This window comes from Pleurodeles waltl, chromosome 1_1 (genome assembly GCF_031143425.1).
Source record: "Pleurodeles waltl isolate 20211129_DDA chromosome 1_1, aPleWal1.hap1.20221129, whole genome shotgun sequence".
Taxonomy (NCBI): Eukaryota; Metazoa; Chordata; class Amphibia; order Caudata; family Salamandridae; genus Pleurodeles; species Pleurodeles waltl.
The window spans coordinates 704,523,728-704,536,363 of NC_090436.1; the positions used below are offsets into that span (position 1 = coordinate 704,523,728).

At 46.3% G+C, this 12,636-nt stretch overlaps 1 protein-coding gene across 1 annotated transcript in view; it reads right to left on the reverse strand.

Moving 5' to 3' along the window:
* Positions 1 to 2,527: 2,527 nt before the first annotated feature.
* ALDH7A1 (aldehyde dehydrogenase 7 family member A1) overlaps positions 2,528 to 12,636 on the reverse strand; it is a 230,707-nt gene continuing 220,598 nt past the window's right edge. The window contains exon 18 of the mRNA XM_069227229.1: positions 2,528 to 2,835. Within this exon, the coding sequence (XP_069083330.1) occupies positions 2,781 to 2,835 (55 nt within the window). The 3' untranslated portion in view covers positions 2,528 to 2,780. The remainder of the gene's footprint in view (positions 2,836 to 12,636) is intronic.

Sequence of the window (12,636 nt, forward strand, 5' to 3'; positions counted from 1 at the left end):
GGCGGTGGCTCTTCCTGCTCCTGTGTGGGTCTGCGTAGCTCAGGCCTATCACTGATGCTACACACTGCCAGGATGCCAAGACAGCGAAGATACCACTGTGAGAGGCGGGATCCCCCTCCGCCACAAGCTGCACCTGCACCTAGCCAGGCTGCTTCTCTGAGGGTGGCCCCCCTCTGCGCCGCAGCACCTAGAAGCTGGGCTCTCACAGCGAAAACACTGGACAGTGGCTCTGCTGCAATCCGTGGCAGTGTGGCGGGCGTCTATATGGCAGGTAAATTAGGCAGGTGCATAATGTGTACAAAGTAAATCATGTGTCTCGGTCGATTAAAAGCCGTCACCAATTCAATCACTCTTGATTACGTCCACCTTCTGTAGTCCAGTGCGCCCGTCCTGACATGCGAACACCCCTGCTACAACACTACCAGTGTACCTCCATCCTCCCCTGCAGTCCTCCTTTCGTACCATCACCGGGACCCACGCACAACCTTCTTAATGAGTTCAAATCAGCCCGGCAGCACCCGCCTTCTATAGCGACATACACAGCTAAATCCTCACCTCATAGCTACCTGCTGCACGAGTCCACAAGTGCAATTAATTAGCATAATTTGTTTATTTGCAGTGCTATCAAAAAAAAATGAAAAGTACAGTTATACATGCATCGCGCAGGACACCTCAGAGCTGCAAATCCATCTTTCCAGCAATCTTGTAGGCAGGCGCTGGCCCACAGGTGCTCCCACAGACTTTAATTATTACTGGGCCAAGGAGGACCATTCCACGCTTCGGTCTTCTAACAAACGGCTCTGCTGAAGAGCCTCAATCTTGCTCTGGGACGACCTGTTCTTTCATTTGTGACCTCCTGCTACAAAGATGCACAGAGGTGATCCACGTCAGAGGCACTATGGTTACATTCAGTACAGAATCTGAAGCGCCCCCAGTCCTCCCTCCACATGCCCTCTTACCCTCCCTCCAGCGCTTGGCACAGCTCCTTTTTTCTGTTTCTTCGGGCCCATGCTGCGCTGGAGCCCGAGGACCACGAAGTGGGCGTACTGTTCCGATAAGTGGGTGACGAGCAACTCCACCACGTCACAGGGCAGGGTGGCCTGCTCCAGCCTGCACTGGCACAGGGAGCCACAAGATCGATACTTTGTGGACTTCTGCAGCATCTTGAAGGTGTGCCGTTCCTCGGCCGTCAGGGCCTGCAGGGTGTTTAGCAGGCAGGTTCTGATGCCCCAGGCCTCTTGTGAGGGCACAGTCTGAAGAGCCAATAACTCACAATAACTAACTGCGCTGGGGAGAGCGATGCAGTGTAAAACTCACCCCCGAAATTACTATCGCGTGCTGTGTCTCCAGACTTGGAAGACTGGAACAAAAGAGGTACAGTAAGTAGCTGTTGTGGCAGACCGACTGCCCTAAAACCAGCACCATCCCAACCCCTCCCACTGGCAGGAAAGTTCTGCCCACCTTAATTCATCTTACATTGAAAACAAAAAGAATGTAGGAAAAGTCAGGCTTTCGTCTCAGGGACTAGATCGAATGAGCTCACCCCCAGTCAGTCAGCCTCAGAAGCAGCAGCCAGGTGGGGTTTGAGTAGAGCAGGACATGGCTCTCTGGGAGGTGTCTACGGGTTAAGCACACGAGTCAGAAATCTGTGCCATTCTTGCAAAGTTTACTCACCTTTTCCGGTCTCAAGCTATGGGATGGAAATATCGCACATAGGATGCGCCTGGAGTCACAACACGAGGCCCGGGCTGTACCTCCACTATGGTGGCCCGCATACTGTACCACCACCCACCCTAAACCAGAGGAGAAATGAGCTTGAAGCAGACAACATAGCCTCCGGCTCAAAAAGCGCTCAGAGTGAGAAGGAAAAAGTATTCCCCAAACTGATGCTAATATTGGGACAAGTGGAAGGATAGAAGTGAAGTGGCCCTGCTTCGTGGGAGTGAACAACCCAAGTAAAGGAGGGGCAAAGAGGAAGGATTGACCACCAGCAAGCAAGGCTTTTTAAAGGACATTGAAACAAATGAAAACAGTGTGCAGGCTGTAAGCCGACAAATAACTATATACTAAAGTATATACAAGAGGTCTTCAAAGCTCGACCTAAACATGATATTTACTGACAAGGATCCATTTAGCGGCTTTAGCATCAGCTACCCATTTATTTTTCTGGGCAGTATTTGTGCCCTATGTTAATGCCAAAGTATCCCTGCACTCATGGTATTCATAACAGATGCTCCTATTTGTGATTTCGGCAATTTAAAATCTTCCGAACTGTGATACTCATTTACCAGTCAATATATCTTGTCAAATACAAAAACCTTCATCCCATCAACTTATTCTTCTTGTGCTTTTTTTTTTTTTTGTTAGAATGACTGTACAATTTTACATTCTGACAAACATCTTAGAACCCTTCTTTACACTAATCTTGTTCTTTCTTTCCTTAACAAGATGATGTGAACATTCGGTCTAAAAAAAGATGCAAATATTTGCCCATTCTATTCAGAATACACTTTCATCAGTGCTAAAATAGAGCCATGTTTGCTTCGTTTATTTTCTTGATGCTTACATGATTGTTGTAAGAAACAAAACAGAGAACAAATAGTGCAAACCGTTGTGCTGCACATGAACACCACAGCAGCAATTACTTTAGTATTTGTATTGCATGTTTGTTGAAGGAAGTACACTGAAAGCAGTCGAGGATCTCTCTTCCACTTCAGGTCATTCGTGGGAGGCCAGGTGTTAAAGTGCAGAGTATCCACAAGGTTGAATCCAAACCGTCTTTACTGAAACTTGATTCCTTGAGCCAGGGGTAAATCATTGCTATAGTTGATTGTGCTGAAAAGACAGGAATGACGTTTACATAAAAAAAAAGTGAGTACTTGTGTTGTAGTCAGCAGCTGTTTAATATACAATAGACATGCGCTGGCGAACAATGAGAGGGCTGTTAGGTCACAAAGGAAGGGTCTGCGTTTTCAACTTAAAGGGCCATTTTTTGTATTTCTTTCACAAACCTAAACTTCTTTACTCCATTCACTTTTTCTTCAACTAACCAAATTAAGAATTAGTTCCAGACAAACTCCTTACAACTTGCTTTGGTTATTTCCAATATCCCACCTGATAGTTCATCTGCTCTAATGATATTTCTTTTGCTCTGTGCACTCACTTGAGCTAACACACATTAGCAGCATTACCAACAGCTTATGACAAATGACATTCGCCAGATATTCCTCACAAAAGCACTTAATCTCTTGTTAAAGTCCCTACCTGCCTCAGTTGTGATTTAATTAGGTATCTAAAAGGCACCAGACCTCACATGTTCTCCTAGTGACTCAATCCCCTACGTCATTAGCTCCTTCACTGCTACCATCACCGGGCATCTTTAGGCTACCAAACCTCACTTCTCACTACAAGTCCACATCTCTATGTCTTCAAAGGTCCATCTCATAAGATTCAGAAGCACTATTGCCCTCACCATTTATCTCATGGCACCGCCATGCTTGTCCAAGTCTCCCTATGTCCACCTCCTTGGCGCCAATTTCTTGACCCAAGTCAGGTTGTATTGTGATGTAAACGGATATCTTCGAAGATCATCCCTTGCAGCTGTCCCTGTGGACAGACCAGCATGATAACCAGACTACCATAATTCAAGATTTTCTGATAAGCACCGACCCCTAGAGTGCATCCAGATGTTATATGAAAATCACTTGATGCTAGACTTGCAAGTTGCTTCTTTTCAATAAATGTGAGCCTCTAATCGTAGAGATGCAGCAAACTTATGTCTAAGGAGGTTAGTGATGGACGTAAATCATGAAGTAGGATTCAGAGCTTTGGGTTTGAAATAGGAACACTGCAGTCAACAAATGCATAGAGAGCACAGCTTGCAACATCTTTCTTATTTGTATCACCTAAGTCGCAATGCACTGAAGATGTTCTTTATTCGCTATCAAAAGCTCCTTAGCAAGTAAAACTCATCAAAATCGTCATGCCAGAAACATTGTTTGAATATGTCCAAAAGCAGAACATACTTGGGCAATAAGACTAGGTAGTACAGGTTAACAATGTAAATCATGCAAAACAGCTCATGCAAAGTACATCCCACTGCGTGCCAGAGACATGACACAAACATAAGCAAGGATGACCACGTAAATACCAAGCAGTCGTCAGCAACAAGGACTACTAATGAAAGAAGTGTGGAAGTTCTTTTTTGACTAAGGCATAGCAGATCTTAATACAAAGGATGCCACAATGTGGATTAGTGCATTCAGTCAGTGTCATGTCTTTTGTTGCACAAGGTAAGCCCACAAAAAGCTGTTCCTCAACCATGTCATGCCACATTTGTCTTCCCTGGTTGGATGCAGAGTAGGGAAGAAGGATAAAAGTCCTATAAAACGAGCCATATGGAATTTGGAAACCCAGTTGGGTATGAAGGAACGGGAGGTGTAAATAACACATTTATAGAGGCATAAAACTGTGAATGCTGGACAACCTGATAAGACCGAAAGTTCACCAACCCTATGAGCTGAAGTAACTGGCATCAACAAAACAGTCTTGTAGGTAAGAAGTCGCACTGGACAACTGTGCAAATGAGGATACAATCAATAAAGACAACATGAGATTAAAATCCCATAAAAAGATAATAAATGGAGTGGGAGGAAACAAGTAAAGCAAACCTCTTAAACTACACCAGTAGTTGTCATGTAAACATAGAAGATTGAGCAGGCAAACAAATGAAAGCAGACAGCATTGCCAAACAGCTGATAACTGTAGCCAGTGCCATGTTCCACTAAGCAAGGGACAATGCAAATTCCATGATGTAAAAAAGTTGAGACCGAAAAGGATTGATTCTTCTTTTCGACTCCCACCACTGAACAAACTTATTCCAGCGACCAGTGTAGACAGATTTAGTAGCAGGCTTCCTGACTGCTGCTGATGTCTTCGACCACATTAGAAAGGCAAACAGACTCATATTGGCACCATTTAATGTCCTAGTGTGCATGTGCAGAGATTCGTGTGGAGTACCGGATCATCCTGCTGTGTGAACAGGTCTGCTCTGTGCACCACAGGAACAGGCTGCAGGCCCCTCATCGACATACCAGATCCTGCTCGTCCAGTCTGAGTCACCTGTGCTCTATTCTCGCTCACTTTTGCAGTACATTTCACAAAAGCAGGACCGGTGTAACCCGTAAAGCAGGCCATGAGACGAGTGGAACCGGAAAGCATCCTCCAGGGAACCTTCAGAGGGAAATGCATGGCACAAAATTGAGGACACTTCCTGTTCTGGGTTATGGCAAAGAGATTCACGAACGGAAACTCCAACCTGAAGATAATCTCTGACATGGTGTGGTCCCTCGTACTCATGGTCCCTCATAATGAGGCAGCCTGCCAGGTAAGCCACTACTTGGATAATCCCTGTGACTACTTTTACAGATGACTTAACACGTAGTTTACAATCCAACAATGCCTTGTTGGATGGGGGTGGTGCTGTCCTAGAGAAGTAGGTTGTCACAACTCCCCGCCACAGCCATTCCAAGATGATGGATTGTACAACCCCTTCAGGCCAAAAACACTCCTAGAGCACATGTATGTGCAATTGCTGCTTTGCACGGACCAAAGACCACAGGCCGTCATGTCACGCAGATGAGCTCCTCAGCGAAGCCAAAAGACATCCTTAACGATGGTAAACAGAGCTTACTGGGGGCAGATGGGTATTCCCCTCAGAATGTTGGAATGGTCCACTCACCCGTGCAGATCCTGATGCACTGAACAGAAGACACAAAGAGAAGCTGAGTGAACTCCTTGGTGCAGCAGCCACTGCCTCCTCAGATACATACTGGAGGGTTCTCCTTGCCACCTGCCAGGAGGCACCAACACGATGGATAAGGCCATAAGGGACAGCAGGCAAACAGCCTGTATGACCGGGAACTGAGCTTGAGTCAGACATCAGAATCCTAGCCTTAATATCTGATCTTTTGAGAAGGGGGTGAGGGTGATCTTCCTATGGGCTTGGTAGGACACCTCCCCAATAAACGGGTCTGTGTGGGGCCAACTGAATACTTGATGATAAAGAGAAAAATCAAGCATTTCTGTGCTTTAATACTATTGCTTTATTATGAATATGGCAGTATTTGGGTGCATGTTAACATGTTCTGATACAGTGTGTTTTTTATTTTCACTTACTTTTTTATATTAACTGGAACAGTACATTAAAGGTAATATGCCTGCTACATTTCATGTATTTCTGAAGCTCAGAAGACGTTTTTATTTGTATTATACATTTGCACATTTCTGCCTCTTGTAGTAAATGTAGGCTTCTTTTCTGGCAGTGCAGTGTAATGATGAGGAAATGACAGGGGCAGCACTTGTGTATATCACTGTATGTTGTTCTTATGGACTTTTCACATTCTTTTTTTTGTAAGAAGCTCTTATCATGCGCACACAGTCAGTTTTGCTTAGCAGTAACAGTATCAATCATGTTCTGCTTACATTTATAAAATTGTACTGACAAAAAGTGTCTGAAAATGCAACTGGAAGGTATAGATTTTAGCGTTCCATGCTCCAAAGTGATTTTGGGAGGATACTCTGGTCCGTTCAGACGGCAGTTATTTATTGATGTTGCTTGCCTGATGGCAATTTTTGCTTTAAAATGCACGTTAGACTTTCATACCTCCTGAAGTGCTGCATTGAGATGTTCTTGGGCCAGCATCTGAAGCTCCACTTTCACCAACACCCAAGTACGGAAAACCAAGAACTCGTGGCCTTCACAACGAAGCTGCCACGACTGCCGCCTCCTTTACAAAGGTCCCAACATGAATCTGAAGAACTGAAAGATGAAAATAGATGTCCTGGAGTTCCAGGGCCACCAATCAATGCCCTGCGTTCAACAACAGCAGCATCTGACTCGAGAACTCATCTTGAATTTTGTTTTTGCCAGATGAATAGCTTCACGAGGCAGAGATCCTGAATGGGCTTCAAGCCTATATCCTTCTTGGGAACCAAGAAATAAAGGGAATAAAACCCATGTCCCTCGTCCCTCTCCACCAGAAGCACCACCCACTTCTATAGCTCCTTTTGCCATCAAAGCCTGGACTACTACCTCCAAGATTGAGACATGAGCCAGCGAGTACGCTCTAAAGGATGGATGATTGCTGTTTTGGGGGGGGGGGGGGAGGGGGGGAGGGGGGGGGGGGGGGAAGATGGGTAAAAATATGAGGGCTGAAAAGGAAGGACATAGCCCTCCTGGATGAGCTGACTGCCCAGTGGTCTGACATGATCACCTCTCAATAAGCAACAAAACTGAGACACCACACCCTCCTCCCCAGGAATGTGATGATCAGCAGAGGAGTCGGAGGTGTTTGGAGGCACCAGAGCCCTCAGAAGGATGTGTTGCTGCTACGCAAGTCATCTCGATCCATACCCGCATTGAAAGGAGTGATGCAGCTGATGTTGCATTTGGGTGGCCTTAGACGGCTGTTATCGGGACTGCACAACCCTACAATAAAGCACAGCATTTCAAATACTGGTGGTGTAATTATGCGAAGGGGGAACCAGGCCCAGGTCACAGCTGCAGCTCTGTCCTTGAAACATTGCAAAGATGAGTCTGCCTCTCTGAATAGCTGCTCACCGGCAAATGGAACGTCTGTCAGCGGAGGCTGGCTGTTTTCTAAAAATCCAATGGAACGCATCCATGCTTGCAGACTCAGAATGATGGCTGTACAGTTCCCATAAAGCATGGACATATCAGCCAAAAAGTAAGTTGTGGCATTAGCTGTGTACACAGCCAAGCTGCTAGAGGCAAAAGCTTAGGTATCTATCTTCTGGGATTTGCTGTCTGGGACTGCCATAATCATTGCCTTAAGGTTCTGCTTTGAGGGTAACGTCTGAACATCCAGACTCTGGTGATAGGTGGTAGGACAAAAAGTGAGTCATGTAGTCAAGTGAGGCCATGTAGTCTGCTTATCTGAGTATGGACTGCCAAGCCTGAAAGGTTCAGGGGAACCTCATTAAACGGAGGAAATTGCTGCGTAGCATAACCTTCTCTACCACATAAGGCACAGTAAATTGTAAAGCCTTCTGAAAGACTGTGCCAAAAGATGACCTCTCTTCACAGGTAGCGCTATACAGGTAAGAAATGTTCCTTCTGCACGTCAACATAGATGCCACATCAGTATTGCAAGGGGGCATCCTCAGAGTTGTCATGCTCTGTATGACCATAGTCCTGATCATCCATAACCTAAGACATGAATCTAACGCAGAAAATCTGTAAGTGGGCAGATCTTAGTGGAGTTTCTGACAATAAGGTTTTACATTTAAATTAGCCTTAACCTCGTTTAACTTGCAGATGATACTTTCCAATATAGACTTCTTGTCCAGTGCCAGAGTAGGTTCTATGGAGGGCATTACCACTGGCATCGAAATAAGCGCTGAGAAGAACCTAAGTGAATGGGGGATGATGCCACAGCCAATTTGGACTTCACCAAAGATCCCAGGGTCAAAGCTGGTGGAGGTTAGACATTGGAAGGGACAAGGGTCAGAGCCGCTGCAGTCACAAAGCACTTGTGAATGGACTATGCTTTGTGAGTGGCCAAAGGGTTGTGGAGCGGGGTTGAAAAGAACCACTTTCGCTATTTGGAAAGTCTCGAATTACATGCAGTTTGCAGAACAATTAGAAAACTCAGATCCCTTCTTTTTAGCCCCCAGGAGACTCCTTCCGTCAAGGAAGAGTCTGGCATTGCGGAATGTTTTCAAGACTTTGTTTGGTCCTGGGAACGGGATTCCTGCAGGGTTAAATACATTTACTACAGTGGATTTCCACGACGCAAGTGCAGAGAATCCACTGTGGTAAGCCCCACTCAAAGGGTGGTGGGGAAGTGGGCATATCAAGGAGTCGTTGCCCTTGGAAATTTGTGGGCATTCCTAAACTACAATTTAAACCTCTTCACACCAGGAAATCACTCCAAGGGCAAAATATGTTCTTTGCAGATAAGGTATGCATTTGCACAGGAGGGCTGAGTTCTAGGCTAAGACTAATACCTCACAGACTGGTATATTTGCCATTATGTTCCCAGAAGCACGCCTGAAGAATAAATTACTAAACATCAGTAAAACTCTTTCTGGTGGGTACTCTAACTTAATTCTTCAGTTTTTGGATCCTCCCAGGCACTAGAAGGGATCTGGAATGTTTTCTGCAATACCCTCTGCGCCAGGTGGAACTATCTGCTATGGTAACTTTATCTCACCTCTGGAAAGGATAAAAAGGAGCCACATATAGACACCACCACTCTGGTCTGTCAGTTTAATAACCAATTACGTCTGCGGCCTCAGACACAGTGCAACTGACCAATTGGGATGTCAATAATGTGCAATCTCTAACTTGGTACATTGTAACCTATCCGACGCTCACACCACAGAACTGGAAGGTGGATGGGTAATGAAGAATCTCTGGTTAGAATATCCACTAGTAAGAAAGCTACTGAATTTAAGTAACTTGGGCATCTTATGAATACTTCTAACCACACTCATCATCCTGTGAATCAATACTAAAGCAGTACTTTCCCCAAAGGTGGTGAGACTGAGAAGTGGATTTTACACTAGGAAGTCCTGGAGGACCAAACTGGTGATATGGCCCTCACTGTAGACCCGAGAGTCAATACACCAGTGGCTGGTGAAGGTATAGACAGGAGCCCATGTAGCACCCTGGCATACCAGAATGCCTGTAGCCAGGGCCATAGTCACTACTTTCACCTTGGTGGAATGAGCATGAAAGGTCCCAGAGGAAGTCTCTTTTCTTGGCAGGAGCATAGCACAGTTTCATACAAAGGACAATCTACCTTGCTAAGGTCCAGTTTGGCAACTGCCTTGCTTTTCTTTGCACCAGAACCTCTCTCCCCCCCTTCCCTCCCAGAAAAGTCCTCTTGGTGTTCCTTAGTCCTGTCTATGAAAAATAAGGCCCATTTAAGATCCAAACAGTGTAGCTTCTCTTCTTCCTTAGAGAGATGTGTTGGCAAGAAGAATACAAGGAGCTTAACAGACTGCTTCAAGTAAAAAGGAGACCCTTCCTCTGCAGAAATGACGCTACAGTCTAAAGCACCAGTTTGTCAAGGTAACAGCGGTGTACAGCAGCTGAGCAACCACCACAGTCTCAGAGCCTTTAAATATAAACAGGGTGTAGAATGTTGATGCTGCTACACAAGAAATCTCTGATCTCCATATCATCCAGCTTGCTTCACCAGCCCTGAGAAGATGTGACAATTAACACGGTGAGCTCTGGATCGGGCAGGCAGATGATATGCTGCAGATCAGGCTCACATCTGTCACCCACCATAGAAGGTTTTGGGCTGCAACTTCTGATATATGAATGATGTCTAAGCGTCGTCCTCAGAGTTGGGCTCATTGAAATTGAAGGATCCACTGCAGAGCCTGCAGAGGCTAATGAATTATGCATGAGGCCAAGGGCCAGAGAAGCCGCAGGACAATTTGAGTCTGAAGCAAGACACAACCCTGATATATGTCCCAGACGTATTGTGGAGATGGAAAGGCCTTCAAAACCACCATGTCCAGGATGGTTGATGTGAAGGCAATCCTCCACATCAACTGAAGAAAAGAAACCCTAAGGCGGACAGCAATTAAACTGTTGATTTCGAGTGGCCCAAGATTGCAAGCTAGTGAGACAAGCAAAATCTGATTCTGCATCCTATATGGCATGTGCAGGGCTAATTAAAGCAACCTGGTGACAGGTGCATTGGGTGAATTGGGTGAATAAGAGGATGAGGACCGCTAAATCAGTGACTCTGGGCTCTACCACCGCCTCTCCCGTTAGAGCCATAAAAAAGCTGGACAGGCTGTGAGGGCTGCCTATGTCAGTAGGCAAGGGCTCTTGATTACTGCCAGATTTTTCATTACTGCTAGTGGAACTGCCTAGCTGGAGAAAGTAATCCTAAGGAGCAGGCTGGAGTAGATATCCCGCAGGTATCCTTAAAGCTCCCCACTACTAAATTGCCTGTGCTCTGAAGAGCCTGGTTCCATGAAAAGGCATATCCACCAATGCCACTAGGGCATATCCAGAAAATCTGATAGAAAGCACCCTAATAGGTTATCTTACAAAGAAGCTAGTGACTGTGGCATGCTCGACAGTCTGTAGTGTACTGGTCTCACTCCGACTGTCAAGTATGGTTTGGGAAAATGGAGCCCAAAGATCGTCAGGAAGAACCAGCAAATCTCCCTTGCCATGTCTGAAATGGTGTGTATAATAATCCAGGAGCCAGACTGTTTAATGAGCATATTGCTAAGCTGGCAGAAGAAAAAACTGTGGCTTAGTGCATCAATGATCTTCTCTATCAGGAATACCTTTGGAGAAAATACCAGGGGTAAGGTGCTCACTGAAGCCTGAATGGTGACTCTCCATAGTCAGACGTTACTTCAGGAAGGTTAGGTTCCCAGAGGCAAACCATGCCATGCAATTGAGTGGTTCATGAATGATGCTGAACAAGACACGCCTTGACAACAGCTCTCAAAACAGCAAAGAACTCTTCACCATCATTAATGAACTTGCCAAACCCAAAGAAAGCAACATTGACCCCGCACACACACAGCCCCTATGTGACGCCCTCTCTAACCACTTCCTCCACAAAATCCTGGACATCCACAACAGCTTCATACCACACACACACCCGCCACACACACCCCTCACTCACCCAACCCAACCCCCACTCTTGACCCCCCCACCACACTCTCCACCTGGACCCCCACCACACACGAAGAAACCGAAAAAACCATGAACTCCATCCACTCCAGATTCCACTCTGACCCCTGCCCACATCGCATCTACAACAAAGCCAGCCCAACCATCGCCGCCATACTCTACAACATAATAAACTCCTCTTTCGACTCCGACACCTACCCAGACCCCTGGAAGCACGCGGAAATCACCACTCTCCTATAAAAAAAAAAAAAAAAAAAGCCCACCTGGAGATCCTCTCCAACTACTGCCCCATCTCCCTCCTCCGTTTCCCCGTCAAGGTTGCAGAGAAATTAGTCAACACCCGCCTATCCCACTTCCTCGAAGCAAACAACACTCTTGACCTCTCACAATCCGGGTTCCGCAAGAACCACACCATGGAAACCGCCCTGATCGCATGCACTGACGACATCAGAACCAAAGTCGACAAAGGCGAGACTGTCGCACTCATCCTCCTAGACCTCTCTGCAGCCTTTGACACAGTCTGCCACCACACACTCCGCACACACCTCCAACAACATAGGAATTTGCCACAAAGCCTTAAACTGGCTCACCTCCTTCCTCACCGACCGGACCCAGAGAGTCCGCCTTCCACTCCAACACTACCAAGATCACCTGCGGAGTCCCCCAAGGGTCCTCCCTCAGCCCCACATTCTTCAACATCTACATGATCCCCCCTAGCCAACATCCTCCGAGCACACGGGTGTCATCTGCATTGGAGAGGATAGTGATTCCAACTCATCCTCTCCCTCACCCGCAACCCCACCACTGCCAAAACCAACCTACACGCTGCTCTCCTCGACACAGCCAACTGGATGACCACTAACCACCTCAAGCTCAACTCCAACAAAACTGAGATCATCATCTTCGGCCCCAACAAAACCACATGGGACGACTCCTGG